The sequence below is a fragment of the Ruditapes philippinarum genome, unplaced genomic scaffold (genome assembly GCF_026571515.1).
Source record: "Ruditapes philippinarum isolate M1 unplaced genomic scaffold, ASM2657151v2 ctg5379_1_1_1_1, whole genome shotgun sequence".
Lineage (NCBI taxonomy): Eukaryota > Metazoa > Mollusca > Bivalvia > Venerida > Veneridae > Ruditapes > Ruditapes philippinarum.
Window position 1 is genome coordinate 27796 of NW_026861486.1, and position 23295 is coordinate 51090.

Here is a 23295-nt window from a genome sequence, read left to right on the forward strand (position 1 = left end):
ATATTGGACAATGTTTCCAGATAATTTAATTTACGATACAAATACATCCTAGATTTTCTAGAAGAGTCTAGCTAATGTTTTTGTTGTTATAGTACTCCCCGCGGGTACCGCGTCCTTGCCCATTCCGATGTAATCAGAAAATTTGTTTCTTTACACATTGAATGCCACCAAATACTGTTTCCACCATTAAAGTGAAAGTGCTGCTTTTTGTGAATTTGGATAGAAATTGTTAGAATTTTTTTCATTTCAAATAAATTCTGTCATTGATAGGAAAATCCAAAGCTGCCGGTGTGTGTTAGAAATACTTCTTTATTTTACCCCATATTTAACGGTAAAACTTAAAATTTCATGTTCCGACAAGTGAAGGTCATCTGCTGAAACTGTAGTGACATCATATTCTGTTACAAAAAGTTCTACTGAATCCAAAAAGGGCCATCAATTAACATACCACCGTACCATAGTGCTCTCAGTTTAAGCTCCCATTCAAAACATGGCTGACTGACCATAGATGTCTCTAATTTAAATCATGGAGTTATAGATTGTTTATTTAACAAAAGCACTAATTGCACTGTATGTATGTCTGATATTTGTTGGGCAAGTGTAATTTTTCAAAATAAGAGTCACGAATCTACTAGAGAATAGCATACAATATGAAGTGCAGAGCTACAGATAAGCTTTTGAGTTAATTGGGTATTTACCCCTGGACTTGACAAGCAATTGGGTAACACAGAAACAAAATTGGGTATCATCGAAAATTTATTGATTTGCATAGATTTGCATCGGTAAAAGTATTGTCCAGTATCTCGGAAACAATATACACAAAGACTACGAACAAACATTGTCTAAAAGTTCATTTAACAAATTTCTTACAACATCCTTAGGCTCTGGCTCGGTAAGATAACCAAATATTTTCTTAGACTGCGCTGAAATGATTGATTTTTTTCGGCTCCGTTTCGCCATTTTGTTGTAGCAGAAAGTAAAAAAACCTCAGTCTGGGCCGCGATTTAGTTATCTCTCATAAGTATATAAAGCTTTTGCCGTGAAAAAAGGACTTTAATATAACCAGTCTACTCAAATGTACGTGGTTAACAAATGGAAAATGAAAGTACAGAAAGGAAAACAGGCTATTTTGGGATTTGTTTGGCAGTTTTTACTAGGTGAATTACGGTCCGAGATATTGGAAATACGCTAGAGTATCAAAACAAATTGGGTACTGATATTTTGATTTGCGTTTTTATTACGCAAAGATTTTATTTTATTTGGTGAATTTTCAAATTATTGGTAATTACGAAAAATACGCGTTACTTAGCTTTGTGAATTTTTAAAAAAAAATTTAGATGGCATCTGGAAGCGTTAGGTGCTTTTCCTCACCCGGGGTTTTCCATTTTGTCAGAACTCACAATTTTTGGAAAAACCCCGGTTTTTGCTGAAAGGGAACGGGCCCCCTTAGCTCTAAAAATGACAAAGCATCCTTTTTCAAAAGCGGGAAAACAAAGCATTTTTGACTCAAAAAGATGTAATTTATCCCCCCCCCAATTTTTCTTTTCTGGTCTTTAAAGTCTTTCTAAGTCTTTTTACACAAAAAATTTTAATTTAAACCATTTAATGATTTGTATTTTTTAAATATGTAAAATTATTATTGTAAAAAATATTAACAAACCAATTTTTTCCCCAACTTTTTACTACCATGTTTTTATCATTTATGGCCTTTTTAAAAGGGAACTCATCAAGGAATTTTTCAAATGTTTTACAGATTTTTTTGGAAGGGGAGTTTTTTTTCTAGTGATAAAGGCGTCTACCTCTTTTGATGACTTATTTTTATTCGGGGAAAATGAAATTTTTTCCTAATAAGGGCAAACTGGTTACACTGTATTTTTAAGGAAAAACTTAAAAAGTTTTTTGAATAGTTGTTTCACTTCCAGCAGAAAATTTTCAAATTTTTAGTTTTTTAGATTAAAATACAAAGAAAAGTTGACAATTTTGAAAAAAAACTACCATTTTGAGCTTTAACTTAAAGGGTGCTTTGAGGAAACCCTTTTTTTTTACGCAAAAGATATATATCAAATGATTTTATCGTAGGGAAAAACCTTTAAAAACATAAGACTTCTTTTATTTTAAGGGTAAAGTTTGGAAAAAAGGGGACTACTGTGTGTTGATATATCAGAGGAAGATGGTGGTACAGGTTTAGATTATCTAGCATATGCTATAGCCATGGAAGAGATCAGTAGAGGATGTGCATCAACTGGCTGTATCATGAGTGTAAATAATGTAAGTGGGTGTTTATCTTGGCCTATTTAAAGGGAATGAATTCAGTTCACCCTATGGTCACAGCTACATTTCTCATTATGGTAACCACTTATGTACATTTCTCATTATGGTAACCACTTATGTACATTTCTCATTATGGTAACCACTGATGTACATTTCTCATTATGGTAACCACTGATGTACATTTCTCATTATGGTAACCACTTACTTATTTACTTGAACCTTCAATGCCTTTTGGTTATTGTATTTGATTCATCATTTCAAGTGTAGCTGTTTAGAATTACACTGAATTATCTCCCTTTGTGAACTAAGAATGCAAGTTTGTGTAACTCTGAAGTGGTGACCTTGAAACTTTATGCATGATATGTGTCTTCATGATCATAATTGTAAATGATTGAACCAAGACCCATTACTCTAGCATTGTATTGTACAGATTATTCCCCTTTGTTAACTTAGAAAATTATTGGTTATAGAAAATTCCTAGTTCATATAGTGTTCAGGCCGGAACATCATCAAGGATGCTGAGCTGAGCTTCTTAGCCTTAGGCCTAGTTTATTGTGTAAGAAGCACTTCTATCTGTACCGTTTATGAAAATTATGAAAATCGGAGGTTTAAAAGTTGGTAATTTTCCCCGTCCCAAAAATTAAAAGGATATTTACTAAAATTCCCCTTCCCAAAACCCCTTTTAACTATTTAAACACTAAATGTTTAAAAAGAACCTTGTGAGGGGTTTTATTAATTGGGGGGAAATGGGGTTTTGTAAAAAAAATTTAAAAAAAAGCATTTTATGTACAGTATTTTTTTAAAAAATTTTATGTTATGTTTTTTTCCCGGGCAAACCGGATTTTTTTTATTTTAAAATTGTTCTACAGCTCTCAGTAGTATTGACATATCATCATAAAATTTTCTTCTGAATATCAACCTGCAGGCATATCTTTTACTTTAAAATGATTTTAATTGATTTTGACTTTCAAATTAACTAGGATGTAAATAAGTTATGTGTATTGGTGCATGTATTAATTGATGCATGTGGTTTGTAAAGCATTTTAGATGTATGTATATGTACATGTGTATATGAAAAGAGTGTCATATTAAATAGTTCTTGTTATTCTTGTATATTTAATTATAATGATGATAGCGGTAATAATGATTTTAATAGTAATGTGTGAAATTACAAAAATATAGCAATACATAGTTATTTCTGTCGAGGGATTGGGGTAACAGAAGAATTTCTACATGTATATAAACTTTAAAGATTTGAGAATTTTTGTTTGTCATTTCCAGTCATTGTACCTCGGACCTATCAAGATGTATGCTACTCCAGCACAGAAAGAAACCTTTATGAAACCCTTCCTTCATGGGGAAAAAGTTGGATGCTTTGCCCTGAGTGAGCCAGGTACCTATACAAATGATAATATAGAATTTTTAGTCAATTGCAGGGAAAGGAACTATTGTACATTTCACAAAATTATTCTTAATTTGAATGGTCTCCCTTTATGTGCATAGTTCTATTTATCAGTGTTCTAGTTCTTAAATGAGACCTTTATTATCTTTCATGGCTTTATGTAGATAAAATCACAAATGTTTTAAGTAGAAATTGAAGATTTTTTTTTACTTTTATATGAATGAACCAGTTTTACATTCAGTTTTAACATATTAGGAGTCTTCAAGCAATTTTGTCATGAAACCAGAACTTTTTCTTGATCTTAGAAGCTAACTGAAGGTTTATGATGAAATTTATATTCTGTTTTAGTACACAATAGCTGTGTGGTTAAGGTTGCAGGGTACTTCATATAGATCACCGTTAGTTTTTCTACCCTATCAATTTAAAACGAGATACAATGAGTTTTCCTTAACCATTAAAACTGGAAACTTTCCATGTTATTTGTACACTGGCTACATGCATGTAAAATGAAACCTTTACAAAAAGGCTTGAAAAGATATGCTGTTATTGATTATATGAATTATTAAAGGTAATGGTAGTGACGCAGGGGCAGCCTCTACAACAGCTAGACTGGAGGGAGATGAGTGGGTTTTGAATGGAACAAAAGCTTGGATAACAAATGGATATGAATCAGAAGCTACTGTGGTAAATATTGATTAACTAGTTTTTAGATTGATTGTCAGCAAAATAGTGGATCTGTTCAGTGCACCCTTGTTAAGGCGTTGTCATAACATTTGGGTAGTTGTTAGGGTCCATGTTGGTGACAGCGTCAAACATTGGTTAAGATTTTCTTGAATGCAAGTTGGTATCTTCAAAACTACCGAAAAGAATCCAAGGCCCATAACTCTTATTATGGTTTTGACAGAATGATAGTCCTTTTTGAACATAGAAATTTCTACATTTTCCAGGCTCTGATTTTACTTTCAAGCACCGAGGATAGTCAAACACGCTGTCCTACCAACAGCATATGTTTCAATTTAGCCTGTGAATTTATTTCTATCTTGCCATTGGATGTATATGTTGCAGAATAAATAAATGTCTTACATGTAATTTCTAGCATTGACCTTTACTTAATGTTACCTCTTTGTGAACTTTGGAAATATATATAGAACCTTATGTTAGTATAATACATATATCAGGAATCTCGAATTTGTGATATGTCTTATGAAAATACTCTACAAGTTATCGTGATGTTAATATTTTAAAATGTCATTTTAGGTATTTGCTACAACAGACAAAAGTAAAAAGCATAAGGTAGGTTGTGTAAAATTATTGTCAAGTTAGATATCTCATTATCATTAAGTGTGTATTTATCTCATAACCATAAATATGTACATGTAATTATCTCATAATCATTAAATAACCTGTATTTTTTGCAGCTACAACTTTGGTTTTTAAATATTTTAAGATTTAGTTCAGCTAACTTTACTGTAATTTGAAAACATATTTTAGCAAAAAATGCTAATTCTGATATATGACGATCAGAACTTGAACACATAATTATAACCTTGACAATCAATGGTAAATTTTACAGTTCAACATGATTTTATTGTCTATTTAACAAATATGGAATGGTAACTTTATTGAATTTTCAGGGTATAAGTGCCTTTTTAGTACCAAAGCCCACAGAAGGTTTGTCTTTAGGTCAAAAGGAAGATAAGCTTGGAATAAGGGCCACCTCAACCTGTAACCTTATATTTGATGAATGTAGAATACCGAAAGAAAACTTGCTTGGGGAACCTGGTCTTGGATTTAAAATAGCTATGGTAAAGTAATTAGGAAAAATATGACATATTTTATATGTGTGCAAACAAATTTCTAAAATAAATTTTATATAAAGGCGCTTTTGTTTTTATTATGTGCCCTAAGTTACCCAAGATATGCATTACCTTTATGAATTATTAGGGAGGTCATCCATTGATTGATACGCGAATAGTTAACTTTTATATCAGTTATTACCTAGACACCAATTTCATAATGTGATTTATGCATATTAACTAAATATCGGATTATCCTGTGTTTAGGCTTTCTTTATATCCTCATACCATTCAGTCAGGGCATCTGTACTGTAGAAGCAAGCATTTCAAGACCTTCATATTATGATGGGAAGCCACCCTTATCTGCACATATGTATAAATAAACAAAATTACAATTATGTTTACTTACAAAAATTAACATGGTTTGAAGAAGAAGAAAAAATTATTTGTGTTCGTTGAAATGTATTAGATAATAGATTATGCTTAAGGAAAAAAAGGGTAAATGCTTGAATTTTAATGAGTTTTACAGAATTGAATGTATGTGATAGTTATTTGTGTTAGTTTATATCCTTCTGTGTTTTTTTCAGCAAACATTGGATGCTGGGAGAATTGGAATAGCTGCACAAGGTCTTGGAATAGCTCAGGTGAGTAAATATAGTAATCCTCATTTACGAGGACTGTTTAAAAAGTTTGTAGACTTCTATATAACTGTACATACATACTACAGAACATAAGAATTTAAAAGATTTCACCAAAGTATGTAAATACAGTCATAACATATATATGACAAACCCATATCACAGTCAAGAAAAACGCAACATCATCATGATGTTGATACCTATAAACAGTGTCTGATTAAAATACATGTAGTTAGTGCTACTTGAACTCAAGTGCTCTTGAGCATTTTGTCGCAGTTCCAAGCTTCAACAACACTTGCTGAGGTCATTTGAGCAAAACTAATACATTTGGAATGCTATTTATAGAAATGTTCTCGTGTCATGTGGATTTTTTTTGCATCAAATTGAACACAATTACGGCAAAATTTAAATTTATTTGTAACTTTTACTTGTGCACTCACTGTTACGCATTAAATAAATGCAGTTATTTGCAGATAAGAGTAAAAATGTAACCTGTGGAGTCATTTAACAATAAAACATATTCCAAACAATAATGATCAAAAGAGCTGTGTCCAATGTATCACATTTGATCAGGAAAGGAAAAAATAGAATTATTGTTCTATTTTCACATTACAGGCAGCTTTAGAATGTGCAATAGATTATGCCCAAAAGAGAATGGCTTTTAATGAGCCCATATCCAAAACACAGATGATTCAGGTACGAGACCTTTTCTATTATTCTTTTCTAATTTATAAATGTATAAATATGTGATTAAAAGTTATTGAATTTTTCCATGTAAGTAAGGTTATTTGTAAACCCAGAAGAAGAGTCATAGGAGTGGACATATTGGGGTTAATTTTTTTACCGTGAACAAATTTTTAGCTTGTCTGGTAATATGTTAGTATAAGCTATTTTGATACCTATTGAGAGTTGGTGATTCTTCTTTTGTGCCCACAATAAAACATATTAGAGCAAATGGTTCTATTGCACCAGAAAAACATTGAAAAATGAGAAAAATGATTGAAGACTATAGTGAACTATTACTAATGTGGCTTAAAACAAAGTTGGACGAAATATTGTTAAACTCTGCAAGGAAACAGTTAGAAAAAGGATTACTAAATACTTTTTATTTACCAAACATATTCTTGTTGTTTTGGTTTTTTAAAATATTTTTTTCATTTGATAAAGTTTAATTTCAAGAAACTATGCTGTTTAGGAGCTGTTTTGTTGCCATTGTTTTTTCTGCTGTCTTGTTGGTTAGAACTGCAAAATGTGATCTTTGAAATTAAATTATTAGCTCACCTGTCACAAAGTGATAGGGTGAGCTTTTGTGATCGCCTTTCGTCCGTCGTCCGTCCGTCGTCCATCCGTCCGTAAACTTTACTTTAAATGACATCTCCTCATAAACCACCAAGCCAATTTCATCTAAACTTCACAGGAATGTTCCTTTGGTGGTCACCTTTCAAAATTGTTCAAAGAATTTAATTCCATGCTTAACTCTGGTTGCCATGGCAACCAAAAGAAAAAACTTTAAAAATCTTCTTTTAAAAAACCATAAGAGCTAGAGCTTAGATATTTGGCATGAGACATCTTCTAGTGAGTGTCTACCAAGTTTGTTCAAATAAAAGCCCTGGGGTCAAAATTGGCCCTGCCCAGGGGGGTCATTGATTTTCCCAATATGCATATAGTAAAAACTTAAAAAAATCTTCTTTTAAAGAACCTAAAGAGCTAGAGCTAAGATATTTAGCATGAAACATGTTCTAATGGGTGTCTACCAAGTTTGTTCAAATAAAAGCCCTGGGGTGAAAATTGGCCCCGCCCCGGGGGTCATTGATTTTCCCTATATGCATATAGTAAAAACTTAAAAATCTTCTTTTAAAGAACTCAAAGAGCTAGAGCTTAGATATTTGGCATGAAACATCTTCTAGTGTGTGTCTACCAAGTTTGTTCAAATAAAAGCCCTGGGGTCAAAATTGGCCCGGCCCCGGGGGGTCATTGATTTTCCCTATATGCATATTGTAAAAACTTAAAAAATCTTCTTTTAAAGAACTCAAAGAGCTATGGCTAAGATATTTAGCATGAAACATGTTCTAATAGGTGTCTACCAAGTTTGTTCAAATACAAGCCCAGGGGTCAAAATTGGCCCCGCCCCGGGGGGTCATTGATTTTCTTTATATGTGTTTAGCAAAACTTTAAATCTTCTTTGAAAAAACCCAAATAGCTAGAGTTTAGATATTAAGCATGAAACATCTTCTAGTAAGTGTCTACAAAGTTTGTTCAAATAAAAACCCTTGGGTCAAAACTGGCCTGGCCCCAGGGGTGTCATTGTTTTTAACTATATGTGTATAGTAAAAACTTAAAAAAAATCTTCTTTTAAAAAGCCCATTGAGCTCGAGCTTAAATGTTTAGCGTGAAACATCTTCTTATGGGTGTCTACCAAGTTTGTGCAAATAAAAGCCCTTGGGTTAAATTGGCTCTGCAACGTTGGGGGGGGGATGGGGGTTTGGGGGGCTTATATACAGGTGAGCGACCTCAGGGCCATCTTGGCCCTCTTGTTTTTGATTAAAATGATTCAATTTTGGATGAAATAAAGTTAAACATTTTAACACTTGAATTACAGGACAAACTAGCTAATATGGAGGTACAGATAGAAAGTGCCAGACTACTCACATGGAAAGCTGCCATGCTGAAGGATGCTGGGAAACCATATACCAAGGTACACAACCTTGCATTGATAAATATATAGAGGACATTAAATGAGTGTAAGTTCAATACTGAATTTATTGCACGAGTTGAATAAAATTATATTATGCGAGCCTCTGGCGAGCATAATATAATTTTATTCAACGAGTGCAATAAATTCAGTATTGAACTTATATGAATTTAATATTCTATTTATCACACACCCAAAATAAAGACTGTTTAAAGTGTAAAAAGAGTCATATTTCACTGATGCGCCTATAGTTTAACGCTAACAATTGGCGCGTCTTTACACTATGTTTGTATAACGGTAATGACGTCACGTCAAAATATATGCACGGCCGTGCAATACCATTTTTACGGAGTCGCAAAATCAGCACGGTTGTGTGATAAAAATAAATATCAACATTTTTCGCAGTTCTGATCTGTAATGATAAAAAATGATTATGTACTCTTAAAATTCTTAAAGGCCCATTATGCCATAGAAATGCTTTTACTTCTCAAAAGCTTTTTAATTTTGTTGTACTTTAATAGTACCCAAAATGTTACTCATTGGCCAATAACCCGAAACATCTTTTTCCTCTGTTGCTTTTTGGCAATAAATACAGCAATAGTGAATAAGTATTTTGTATTGAAGTCAAATACTATATTTTACATTTTGTTACTTTTCTGACAAATAATTTCACATTTATTGCTAATTTCTTCAGGTGACTAGCATGTAACATTTTCTGTAACTATTAAATAGATATAAAATTTATGCTTTCCATCTTTAAAGAAGTAAAAATTTATTCCTTTCTGAAGCATAATGTGCCTATAAATTTACTTGGTCTCAGTTGAGTTGTATTGCAGTTAGATATGTATTATAAGTACTAGACCAGCATGTTACGCTTTCTTTTTGGTGCAGTCTTCTAATTGATTTTCTAATTTCAAACAAATATATACAATGTATGAGGAAAATATCCCACCTGTTCTAAAACTGTGGTATTGACAGTAGCTTTGCTACTTGCAGTGCTGCAATAATGAGTCAAGATCTTAATATTGCTTTCAGTTAAACTATGAACAAAGTTGAAATTTTAATAGTTCAAGCATTTTTAGCTCGACTTTTCTATGAAAAGGGGAGCTATCCTACTCGCCCCGGCGTCGGCGTTGGCGTCACACCTTGGTTAAGTTTTTCGTACCACCCCACTTTATTTCAGAAGTATTACAAGTATGGCTTTGAAACTTACCATACTTGTTCACCATCATAACCTCCATCTACAGACAAGAGTACATAACTCTGTCAAGGTTTTTGACAGAATTATGGCCCTTTTTTGACTTAGAAAGTGTATTGAGCTTGGTTAAGTTTTTTTGTACCACCTCACTTTATTTCAAAACCATTGGAGGTATTGCTTTGAAACTGACCATACTTGTTTACCATCACGACCTTCATCAACAGACAAGAGGACATAACTCTGTCAAGGTTTTTGACAGAATTATGCCCCTTTTTGACTTAGAAAATAACATTGAATATGGGTAAAATCCACTTATTGCCTTAACCCTTTGAGATATTGCTTTGAAACTTTTAATGCTATTTCACATCATTACCCCCATCTGTACGCAAGAGAAGGTAACTCTGTCAAGGATTTGTTTTAAAAATTAAGGCCTTTTATCGACTTAGAATCTTGGTTAAGTTTTTAGTACCAGTCCACTTTTTGACTGAACTGTTTGAGATATTAATTTGAAAGTTGGAATACTTGTTTACAATCATGATTCCCAAACATGTCCAGGAGAAGGTAATTCTGTCAAAGATTTTATTTGAATTATGGCCCTTAACTGTCAATGTTTTGTATTATAGGCAAGCACTAAAAAAGTTTTTTTTTCTTTCTTACCAGCCCTCTTTTGACTTAAACATTTCAAACTTTGCTGCAGTGTTCAAGGGTATCACACAATTCAGTAAAATAATTCTTCACTAAATATCTTAATGCTCATGGCCATTGTTCACTTTAAAAATACAGAGATTCTTGTATTGCCTTTTACTGCAAAAACTTTTTTTATTGGCAAGCAATAAAAAAGTCGAGCGCGCTGTCTTACGGACAGCTCTTGTTTCTATAACTGTTTTTGATAAGAAAAAGTTTGTGCCATGTATAAAAAGATTCTTTTTTTTTTTTAGCTTAACTTAGTCCATAATATTTATATAATAATGAAAGCTATTCTTCCTGCATGTCAGTGTTTCTTTTTTAACTCCAAGTTTTTTTTGTACCAAGGAATGATTTGAATCATTGAATCAACAGCACAATACAATGACTATCAACTCTACTATAAGGCAAGAGTACATAACTATGTTTTGAACTTGTACATGATCATGTCCCTTACTTGACTTCCAAATTATAAAAAAATGTCTTTGTGTATAAATGTCCAGTACTAAGAAAAGTCAAGCACACTGTCTTTAGGACAGCAGCTTGTATTTTGTCTGGTGTCACAACATGGATGTTCTTCTTTAATGTTACAGGATGCTGCTATGGCTAAACTTGCTGCTTCAGAAGCTGCCACATTTTGTGCTCATCAGGTTTGTTGATCTACACAACTTTTCTTTCATTTATGACTTTGTTTTATGACTTTGTTATTTCCTAAACCATTTGACTACTAATATGGTTTACCATTTGAGTAATAGATTGCTAAAAGTCTTCATCTCTAGTACAGAGGCACGCCAAGGTTGTTGACTTCAAACCACTTGCCTCTCACTGCTATAGGTGGACTTTGTTCTCTTTTATGTGAGGAAGCTATCCAGCTAGGTTACGGAACGTTGGTGGTTCTACTCAGGTGCCCATTCACACAGAACGGCACCTATGGTCTTCCACCTCCAGTAAAGCTAGAAAGTTGCCATTTGACCTATAGTATATATGTGAGTCGTAAAACCCAGACATAAAAATTTTTTAGAAAAGTTAATGCTTTACCTGTACGCTTTTCTAATGTTTACAACATAGCATAAGCTGTAAATTAAGAATACAATATCAATGTAAGAAGACTATAAGGAAGAAAATCTGCAGCCAAAAGTATAACTAAGAAAAGTGGCATAACAAATACAACAACATATACAACAACTTATTTCAGATTAGCTGATATATATAACCCAAATAGATTTATTGACATGTTTGGTCATTCTCTATCATGGCGTTCTGTTACAGACTGGTTGAAGTTGCTTAGACATTTGCCTTTGATCACTTACTTTAACTGCTGTTTGTTCAAACCCAAATATTGACATCACAATTTCTAGTGTGGAAGCTATTCACCTGACTTGTGCTAGTTTGTTCTACTAATAAGCTGGCCTTTATGAGCCTGAAATAATGCATCTAAAGTATTTCTTTATCATTGAAAGTTGCCTTGTTAAACCCAATCAGGATTATCATGAGGCAAAAACAACAGGTATGAATATAAAAAATGAATTTTAAGTTAAAAAATTGTTACACTTGAACAAATTTGAGTTCTACTGATCAGTCAAAAGGGTTTTCACCCCAAACCAAGTTCCTGTGACCCTAACTAGATAGGAAAATTGTATTTGTGTAATCATTAACATAATTTGAGCTGCGTCATGACAAAACCAACATGATGGGTTTGCGTCCAGCATGAATCCAGACCAGCCTGCGCATCCGCACAGTATGATCAGGATCCATGCTGTTCGCTTTCAGTTTCTGTACTTGTAATAGGGTTTGTAAGCCAACAGCATGGATCCTGATCGGACTGCGCAGACGCGCAGGCTGGTCTGGATCCATGCTGGTCGCAAATGCATTATTGGTTTTGTCATGACGCGGCTCATTTGTTTTTCATTTCAGGCTATACAAACACTAGGTGGTATGGGTTTTGTAACCAGCATGCCGGCTGAGAGATTATATAGAGATGCTAGAATTACAGAAATCTACGAGGGAACAAGTGAAATACAGAGACTTGTCATTGCTGGACAGTTGCTCAAACAATATGCAGCACATTAATATAAACTGAGAGATATAAAAAACAAATGAAATTCATATTTGAATAAAGATTGACAGATGAATTCATAGGAAAAAGGAAAAAATTAAGAAAAAGGTAAAACTTCAAAAATGGAAATTACTTTTCTTACATGGGTTATTCTAAATATCATGACATGGTTAGAAGAAAACTGTTTTGTTAATAGGCTGAAATGTTTTGTGGTAAATTGTTCTGAAAAAAAGTGAGTGCTTCCAATTCACTCCATAAAAAGCCTGAGGTGAAAAGATTTTTCTCAGATGTTTTACAAAATAGGTTAAAATTTTCCTTGAATATATATCACAAGAAGCACTTGTTATCACACTTACATTTTGTGTTCTAAACATGATTTTTTTTAAGAGATTTTACATTAATAAAGTTAATATTATATGTTATATGTCTCAAACGGAGTTTGTATAGATATTATACCAATATATGATCTCTCATCATTTTATTGTTATTGAAAGTTATGAGTCTGTATTCAATACATTTTAAAAGGGTAAATTTAATTGTGTATGTATTTATTAACATAGACAAAAAGTATTGATTAATGAACATTAATCATAATTATAAACTTCATTTTTTTTCTCTAGATAATTATATTCAATTTACTATCTGAAATTCTAAATATAATTTTATCAATTTGATTTTTATTGCATAGTGCTGTTGCACTATGAAAACAGCACTATGAACATTGAAGATTTACAGTGTGACAATAGTTTTACTGACGTTGCTTTAAACCAAACATGTACATTACTTGTATGTGTAAATAAATGTTTATCCAGAATATCTTATTATACTACGACTGTTATAGTATTGTATAGATGCTAGAGAATTATTTGTTTTGAAGCAAGTGACGCTGTGTGTTCACTACATTGTTTTGATTATTGAAATGCCAAACTTAAATAATATAAATGATTAAATGTGTATATTTGATTGAAGAAAATACACATGTATATAGTTGGTACTAGACTGTGGCCATAGTGTTATATATAGATAAAAACATGATTTGTTTTAAAGTAAACAAATGCTGTGATAAGTAAATATGTACAGTGTTTATTTGTGTAATAAATATAATTATTGCTACAGAATCTGGCTTTTCCTTATTTTGGCAAAAAATATGGTTAAAAGAGCTTATTTAGGGGCGTAGGTGGCTTAGTGGTTAAGGTCGTTGATTTAAAAACCACTGCTCTCACACTTTGGGTTCCAATCCCGAGAGAGCCTCGTTGAAACCAGCAAAATCTGCATGTACCTCTTCCTATTGCATAGTTTGTCGTGCACATGCTTTGTAAATAACTCACTCAAGAGAGTGTCGTTCAACTTTTTTATATGAAAGACCCTGAGTAGATGTTGACATGATCGTCAGCATAACAACAATGTACTTAAAACTAAAGTCCTTTATCAACTAAATTGCGAGCATATCCAATACTATTTTGATATGAGTGTAATAATAAGTGCAAACTTAATGAATGAAGAATTGGAGAAACATCAGAAGTGTGTTTATATGACCACCAATAAATCTATACTTTGTGCATTGGAGACGACAGAATATGTTAAAAATAAGGTAACTGTCAACTGGGATGCAGAAAAAAGTATTGAGTAATTTGTTAAATTGTTAAATTTCGTCGCTTGAAAAACGTTTTGTTCTAAGTGCCAATTTGTTGTTTTTGAGAAAAAAGCATGTAAAGATTTAGTATTGCATAACTTTTTTATTTAATGTCGGATTTTGAAAATTTAAAAACTACTAAACGTGATGTCGAGAGAACATCTCAATATCGTTAAAGATATGTGGATTTTAATTTTTCCTCGCTAAAAAACCTAAAAAAAACATTTGGAGATAGAACAGTCCTTGTAACCTTTTTTCAAAAATTGTTAAAATCAGAGTGTTCAATGTGACTTAGAACATTATGTCTTTTAAGTTAAATTGATTTATAGCATATAAAACAGTATGTTTTATCTTTAAAAGGCTACCAAAAATGCTCTCGGCTAATTATCCCTTAATTAGTTGACTTTGACACTACACTATTTCTTAGACCATATGTATCTTACTACATGAACTACGACATTCGAAATCTTATTAAAATCCTTAAATCCATTACATTATTAAATGACATTTAAACAAATAATTTAAATAAATAAAGATAAAATACCCACATAATTTTTGTTGACATTTTATCTATTTTTATAACTTTGGCCACATTCAAAGTGATTCAATGTCTATGAAAAGAAAGTTATAGCCGCAAACGGGAAAAGAAAACTTTCAAATCTTCTAGAATGCTGGAAAAATCTTTCAAGATTTTTTAATGAAAATTCAAAAGATGGTCAAATTCAAATTCCTTCCAAAAGTATGAAATAGTAGTAATTATTTTGTAATGCTCTTTACACATTCTGTTTGTGTTGGTAAGAAGTTCTTATAATTGAAGGTATGTTAAAAAAATGTTTCTATAACTTAAATAGGCAATGAAAACATATCTAATAGAAAAGACCTTAAAGGTGAAGCAGGCATGACTAATATTTGAAAAATGTCATATTTCAAAATTGTTCGTGTACAAAAACATTACAAACATAATGCTATATAAATATTCATTTAGAAATTCAAAGTCAAATTACAAGACAAACAAAATATATGTATAAGAATATTTTTCTTCCTTCTGTCTTTGGGATAAAATATGTTTACTTTAAAGCAATCTATTAGTTATATAACATTAACGCATTCGAAAACATATATTATTTGTAAACGAATAATATCTATAAATTTTCTTAAAGGCCTTTTTTGCCCCAGAAATGCTTTTATCTTAATCTCTCAAAAGCCTGATATTTGGAGTTCTGTTATAGTTTCCAAAATATTCCACATTGGTCAGTAACCTAAACCATCTTATGCTTTTGATTCATATTGGCAATGAGTACAGTCAATTTTCTAAACTCATATGTGTCTGTTATAAGGATAAATAATTGGTTTCTGAGACAGAATGTACCTTATGTTAAAGAAACGTTAGAACATATAACAAATTTTCTTTTTTACGAATTTGTTAGATGAAATTGTATAATCACAGTTGTTTCTATCCAAAAATACACATCCGAAATTACTTTCAAATCATGATCAGTTTTGCTTGTTGTTTAATTACATGCAGTGAATTTACAAGACTTAATACTAAAATGTCAATGATTGGAGGGAATAAATTAATACATAATATCATTCAATACTTATATTTAGTATTAATATATTAAATAAACAACAAACCATCTAACTCATATGTTTCGTACAACATGGCGGGTGTCCTGCTATCACGTGATTTGATGCTATGTTTTGATACGATAATTTTGGATTTAGAACAGTATGTTGCATATATCCCACAGGTCACGTGATATTTATCGATGATATGATTAGTCCACTAAGTTAGAACAGTCTATTTATCAAGACATAGTAAATTTGTGGAGATATAACAGAATGGTTTCGTTATAATTTATTTATGAAGCTGTGAAGCACTAATATAACATGCCAAGGAGAAAGAACAGTCCATTTTGGACAAAATTGTGTATTTAACTTGATTTTGGAAAATTTGGAGATAGAACATTACAGTTTTCAAGCGACGATTTGTCTACCATACCTATGGAATTTTATCCATAGAATTTTATTTCTTGTTACTAGTACCTCAAAATCCAATTTATTGCACATTCGTATTAGTAAGAAGTGCAGGGACAAATACCAGAAAAAATTCTATTCTAAACCAGTTTTTATAATCTATTCATTGATTTTCACATGATACAAGAAATAGTCGTACGCATACATCGCTTCTGGTCGTACGTAATGGAAAGATATTGCGTTTTTGCTCATGTACTTCTTGCCCTGTAATTGATATTCAATAAATTTATGAATTTAAAGTCTAAATACATATATGTCAAACAACATTTTTGTATTAATGAAAGTGAATTAATAAACATAAAATAATTTATTAATTCAATTTTTTTCAACACGTTCTTGTAAAATATCTTAATATGTTTGTTTTTCGCCTTATCAATTTAAACCTTACTGTAAAATAGACATATCTTATTGGACTAGTTCAGTATACATAGATCAAACTTCATTGTATCTTAAAAAACATACAGCAGACTTAACCAGCGTCTTTAAAAGCAACGTGCTGATTTGTTACAAACGGTATCGTTGAACAACAATTATTGATTTCACAGTGAAATGTAGGATTCAAAGCATACCTTGAGTGCCCCACCAGCGTCATACCTAAGATACCATGACGGATAGTTTCCGGTAAGATGTGACGCCGGATCAAAACAGTGGAAATATTTTTCCCCCATCGTAATGAACGAGTCCCCTTTTATTACAACCCTAAATTTGCAAAATTTGCTTTTTACATTCAGGCCCCCATCTTGCTGCAGACGACATGTCTGTTCCATTGGCCCAAAGGTGAGGGTCTGATAGAAAAATCCCGGGGCCACACTGCATATCCGCCCCTTTATTAAATTAGAAATGATGTCCAAAAAATAAAGGAGCATTTCTTCTTTTGATGATTAGGAAAATTTTTTTGTTTTCCCCAAAACACATAGGGATTATCGTCTGCTTTTTTGAAAAATCAAAAATTTTAAAAATGTTTTTTAAATATATTAAAAGAAAAAATGATTTGGCTGTTAAAAGATCTCGTCCCTTTGATAGTTTTGCCGATCGAGGAAAGTATTTATTAGTTACAGAGCTGAAATAAAGTGTTTTGTCACATCTTGATCCCCACGTCTGTTTTACATGAAACGCTCTTGTCCATAGAAATGTAGGGGATGTAACGATATAGCATAAAACTTTGACCTTTCTTGTTGTTTTATAATGAAGCTGTTCTGAAAAAAGTAAATTATAACAATTGTATTTCGATTCTTTGAATTGAAAGACACATTTATGTCAACTGCACTTAACAAAAACTGCAAAAATAGTATTATTTGATTAATATTGAACTGGTCACGTGCCGGAGCTGTTGCGTTGTTGTAAAAATTGCGACCTCATGTTCTTAATACGTGCCCACCTCTACCAAAAAAGTAACTCATACACGAAATGGCACTGATGGTATTCTTCAAATTATCTTCGAGCATAAAATTTCAAGCAAAATGTCTAGGGAAGATTCTTTAGGGACTTTTTTAATCACATATTATTGTTAAAGAAGCAAAGAAGTAGTAATAGAGTATGTAAAGATTTAATATGTTAGAAAAAAAGAAAGTTACCTCTGTTTACTTGATCTTTGTTTATCTCAATATTGTTATAGATAGAAATGTTATCCGTGGTTTTGTCTCCATTAGGCAATGATATACCAATCATATACCCTGAAATTAAAGCAAATTAATATAGATATATCGACTGGATTGGAAGAGATGTTTGCAAAATAAAGCATCATTGATTCAAACTTTTGAGATTTAAGATTTTTTGTTGAATGAGTATAGTGATCGAAGATGACATGGTGCATATCGCATCGGTTACTAAATATGGTAATGGCAATTGTAACTGATATCTACTTACTTTTTTCACTGAAAATAGTTTATAAATGTGAATGTTTTATTTTCTATAATAAGCCGCACGTCAATATTATTAGTCACTCCTCAATAACCACTATGCAGCATGTGAACATAAGATCTGAACTTAATTCGATTGACTGCAGAAATGAAATCTTGTGGAATATAAACAAATAATGTGCTTAACCATTAGTCTTTCAAACCACTATAGATCCAGGCCGACCTGCACATCCGTATAGTCTGAACAGGCTCTGAACTGTTCGTATCTGTTTTTTTTTCGTTTATTTTTATTTTTTTTTGTATTTGATATTGAAAACCCTTATTTGAAAATTTAAATGAACTGTTTCAAATGGAAGATGGTTAAATCATGGTCATGTTAATAAAGGGTTAGTGAAGCAGGGTCTCGGTCTTTTTATAGTTTTACAGAAAATACAGATAACAAATGACTAGAATTATCTCTGCCTATCTCTAAGTATCTTATCATCAAAAAATTTCATTTTTTAAACATAAGAATAAGCAGAAATTATAAGATATCGCGTGAAAAGTTTATACAAATAAATTGTGTGTTTAATAAGGCTGTTCCTTAAGGAGGAGCTTATTTATTTTTTAAAAGAATCAAATAGATACCAAAATATATATTTCCATTACCCCTGCGTATTTCAAATTCTAGACATCTTACGCCACAAATTTTAAAATGCCGCGCGAGGAAAAGAGGGGCATGACCAAATTAAAACAACACCTTCTGTTCCAAGTTGACTTAACTGTGCTAATATATATTTATTATTATCTGCCAATTTCATAAATCTAGAAATAAAACCATTTACAACAAAGAAAATGAAATTTAAATCGCTCGTATTTAGATTTAAGCCTCCATTCTATGTTTTCAAACAAATTTGTTTAAGATTTGTTTAAGTTGTGATTACCTGTTAATATTAGGCAGCTGTAAAATCCAACTTGAACAATAAACCGAAAGAACTCATTAGTTGAGCGCTTTCGTTTGAACAATAATGGCTGCATCTCCAGTTTATATAAAAAATATACGTGTTCATGTTAAATTATTAGAAACCACGTAAATCACATATTATACATACATGTTTTTTACAAAAAGAAGTTAATATTTCTCTGAAGGAAAAAAATCATACACAATTTTCCTAGATCCGATTTCTAATGAATTTTAAATACATTATAAATATGGCAAGTATTTTTCATTATTTTACAAAACTTTAACGCAAGAATGAAAGATGTCTGAATTATAATAAATTGAACATTTCTCAATTTCTTACTTGTGTAACTTTCGGTTTTTTACCTTTTCATGTTGGGCATTCAGCTATTCAAATCGAAATGAAAAGATGTTCACCGCCCCGTAATGCACAAAGGCCTCCCGCTTAACTTACTTATAACGCAATAAACTCAGTATTGCGATATCATTTTAAAATTCAAATCGCTTCTTTTATATTTACCGCATATAGATATTTGTGAATACTAACGAGGAAAATGATATATGTACATAATGATATGTATGTAAACTATATTTTTTTGCATATAATTACATACTGAGGATGAGTGAATATCGACACTTGATTGGTATTTTCTCCATATGAGTATCTACAGTAAATTTGTCATTATTGTACGCAGCATTAAAGATCACTGTACCGTCTGTTTAAATTTTAAGATAGTGACCTTTGAATAGCTTACTCATGAAAATGGGACGGGCCGTTCTTTCCTTAAACAAAAATCTCAAAATTATAAATAATATAATTTTAAAAATTTAAGCAGTCAAATTATACGGTATATTCTTTTTTTTAATAATGAACATAAAATTGACCAGAAAAGAGACAGATTGGGTTCAATAATAATAATATAATTTTTAGGCCTTTTACATCTGATAATACTAAAAGATATATTAGATTAGAGAAATTGTTATTTTAAAAATCGTTAAATGTAGTCGAAAATATGCGCCGCAATCTGCGGTCCCGTTCTCGAGTTCCTATGATTTTCCCTAATATGAGTGTAATCTACAGTAAATTAGATCACAAGCTACTGGTGAAGATACACTGTACACGTTTTAAATAAGAAATGAGTTTTGATGAGCTACTCATGAAAACTCGGGAACGGGACCCAAGCTTCCGTTCCTGTAACGGTAAAAAATATCAAAAATTGACTAAAACTGAATAAAATATATTTAAAAATTAAAGCAATGTCTAAAGTCGGTACATGATCGGAAATATGCGCCGTAGTACCGTTCCTAAGGTCCTAAAGTTCTTCTAAATGAAATGAAATAAATTGAAATGAAATGAAATGAAACGAACGAACGAACGAACGAACGAACGAACGAAGAACAAACGAATAAATAAATAAATAAATAAATAATAAAACGGTTTCCTATTAAATAAATGACGTTTAATATGTCTAAGTTAAGTTAAATATATATACTGATTAAGTAAGAATTTTGTGTATTTTAAAAATTCGGTGCATATCAAGCATATTAAATGTATTGGATTTTCGAATATTTAAACTCTTTGTACATAAATATAGGGTAATGGAGCACTTCTTATCTATATTAAGTTAAAGCTTTTTAACAAGTTATTTAAATAATTGTACAAAATCTGTTATTATGTATATATCCGATGTCTTTATAAACCTTACTTCTGACCCCGGTTGCTACTACAACAGTTTAAATTATTTTCGTTACACTATTGTGAAAGTATCAACTAAATGAAATATCCAAATATCACGCCATGTTATTATTAAACATAAAACTTTTAAATATCTAGTCCTGTTCTATTTTAGAAAGCTTTAACATGATAAATAAATCTGTTGGAATAGTAATGATTAGTTATTAGTATTTTAGTAATTTGTAATTTGCATTTATTTGCTATAACGGTTATAATGGGATGTGGATGTTGTAAGCATGTGGAAGGTTCAACTAAAGTGACAGCTGATAAACCACAGGCAGTCAAAGCTGAACCTGTATTTCACGTTAAACAAGTAGCAGACAATGAACCAATTCGTAATGAAACGCGAGTAGATCAATATACGGCCTATAGTATATCACCGATACAGGAGGAGAGGCAAACTAAACGAAACTTAAATGACAAGGCGTTCGTGCGACAAAGACTTTCAGTGGACTACAGACAGTTTTGAAAAAGAAAAAAATAGACAAATTTTAGTAATCGTAAAAATGACTGAAAAGTCAATTTTAAAAGTTATCGTAAATAGATGAAACTCTTTGACCAAGTTTCCAATCTACAATTGTACATGAATTCACAGGCTTTAACACGGAGGTTTTCCTAACAAATGATTGTACAGTAATAGATAACGGTTCGGGAATGGTATTGCTATCATCAATTAATACGGCATGGTTGAACTTTTACTTTTACTGGAATGTTTACTTTTGAAAAGATGATCCCTTATTTAGAGACGAAAATCAACGCAAATTTGAATATTCAAATTGAACCGCGTGTATATGACTGGAAATAATTATTACAGATTATTACTAATTATTTAATTATTGGTTTGATATTAACTTATTGACCTTTACGTATTTGTGAAAGTAAGAAACGGAAAGAAGCAAGCTTGATAACAGCAACACTGCTATTGACCCTGCCGTTCAAGTCGTCTATCTGTGCTAGGGGCTCACGCACCCTAGCACACCATCCTCGTCGACTGACAGCCTTCTTTGTAAGGTCACTCCCCTCGGCATTTGTCAGGACATTGACAGCTGGTCCGCAGTACAAGTTCTGATCTTTTGCGCAATCCCAAGTCTTCAAATCTTCTGCCGATGCCTTGTGCCTTCTCAGCGACAAGCACGCTCCGAGGGGAAGTGAGAAGATGCTAATAGGTAGGAATGACACGGGCTTAAATATCATTGGATTGTTTAAAATATAAAGAAAACTACCGGAAGAATATTTTTCATATTACAATGAATAAATATTAAACATTGTAAAGAGAGTAAAAACTTAAAGCTATCGGTTTAATGAATGTAGTGATCCATTTCAGTATGTAAGCATACTTTGGATTTGGTTTTGTAAGATAAATACAGACAAAAATGTTTTTCATGCTTTATTAATATTATATACATGCATACAACTGAATCAATGTGAAATGAAGCTAAAATGGGCATGATACTTGTGCTTATTTTGAGAAGTAAAATGTTATTTGAGAGCAAACGAATAGAAAGACAGAACGATTTATTTACTGCTCTAGTTACCAGCGTCCTTGTTATCAATGAATTAGTCCACGCTTTTGTTCCTGAGATTGACTACATTTTAACCTGTCTTTTTAAAAATGGGAAAATGTGGTCTGATACCTATCTTCTTGACATTGACAAGTTTAATACAAATGAGCCGCGTCACGACAAAACCAACACAATGGGTTTGCGACCAGCATGGATCCAGACCAGCCTGCGCATCCGCGCTATCTGATCAGGATCCATGTTGTTCGCTATCAGTTTCTCTACTTGTAATAGGGTTTGTAAGCGAACAGCATGGATCCTGATCAGACTGCGCGGATGCGCAGGCTGGTCTGGATCCATGCTGGTCGCAAACCCATTATGTTGGTTTTGTCATGGCACGGCTCATATGATGTTTTTGTGGTATTTAACACAGGTCTGACAGGGTTGTACATGTACAACAATTATCAAATAAGCCTCAGTATATTACTTTATCAAAGAATGCCATTGCTTCTACATTTTGGTTATATAATCATGTATTAATTTAAACTTTAACTTTATTTCTTCTTATTATAACATGGTCCACTCTTAGGCGCTGTATTACAGAAACAGTACATGCTGATGGTCTCGTTCGAAATAGAACTAAAACATTCACATACAGTAAATCGTTTCTTATATACACAATGTATATTACATTTCATTCTTTAAATCAAGTATGTAGTAATTATGACATCGAACGTGTTTTAACCTCTATGATTTTGTTGTATAAATCATGTTATATTTCATTTGCAAAACTCAATTCAATTTCAATTCAATATTTTATTAGGCATATACACATTATATACAGTTTTTTGCCTA

General features: G+C 31.9%; 2 protein-coding genes across 2 annotated transcripts; one reads left to right on the forward strand and one right to left on the reverse strand.

Moving 5' to 3' along the window:
- The first annotated feature begins 1092 nt into the window (after positions 1-1092).
- On the forward strand, positions 1093-13154 carry LOC132715791 (short-chain specific acyl-CoA dehydrogenase, mitochondrial-like). Its single transcript, XM_060698859.1, has 11 exons — positions 1093-1157; positions 2127-2268; positions 3553-3664; positions 4242-4357; positions 4931-4966; positions 5308-5478; positions 6057-6113; positions 6723-6803; positions 8707-8802; positions 11275-11331; positions 12596-13154. The coding sequence occupies exons 1-11, from the start codon at positions 1093-1095 to the stop codon at positions 12749-12751; spliced, it is 1089 nt and encodes a 362-aa protein (XP_060554842.1). The 3' UTR covers positions 12752-13154.
- Positions 13155-16506: 3352 nt separating this feature from the next.
- LOC132715792 (glycoprotein-N-acetylgalactosamine 3-beta-galactosyltransferase 1-like) lies at positions 16507-19501 on the reverse strand. Its single transcript, XM_060698860.1, has 5 exons — positions 19190-19501; positions 17982-18080; positions 17437-17603; positions 16977-17165; positions 16507-16611 (listed from the first exon to the last, which is right to left on the reverse strand). The coding sequence occupies exons 1-5, from the start codon at positions 19281-19283 to the stop codon at positions 16507-16509; spliced, it is 654 nt and encodes a 217-aa protein (XP_060554843.1). The 5' UTR covers positions 19284-19501.
- Positions 19502-23295: the final 3794 nt, after the last annotated feature.

What these genes read in the sequence shown, in the direction of transcription:
- LOC132715791 (XM_060698859.1), top strand. Translation starts at nt 1,093, where the DNA reads ATGGAAAATGAAAGTACAGAAAGGAAAACAGGCTATTTTGGGATTTGT. An exon ending in ATGAATCAGAAGCTACTGTG is followed by an intron (nt 4,358 to 4,930) that starts GTAAATATTGAT and finishes ATGTCATTTTAG; the next exon opens with GTATTTGCTACAACAGACAA. An exon ending in AAGGTCTTGGAATAGCTCAG is followed by an intron (nt 6,114 to 6,722) that starts GTGAGTAAATAT and finishes TTCACATTACAG; the next exon opens with GCAGCTTTAGAATGTGCAAT.
- LOC132715792 (XM_060698860.1), bottom strand. Translation starts at nt 19,283, where the DNA reads ATGCAGCCATTATTGTTCAAACGAAAGCGCTCAACTAATGAGTTCTTT. An exon ending in CAGCTGCCTAATATTAACAG is followed by an intron (nt 18,081 to 19,189) that starts GTAATCACAACT and finishes CTTTAATTTCAG; the next exon opens with GGTATATGATTGGTATATCA. An exon ending in ACGCTGGTGGGGCACTCAAG is followed by an intron (nt 16,612 to 16,976) that starts GTATGCTTTGAA and finishes TATCAATTACAG; the next exon opens with GGCAAGAAGTACATGAGCAA.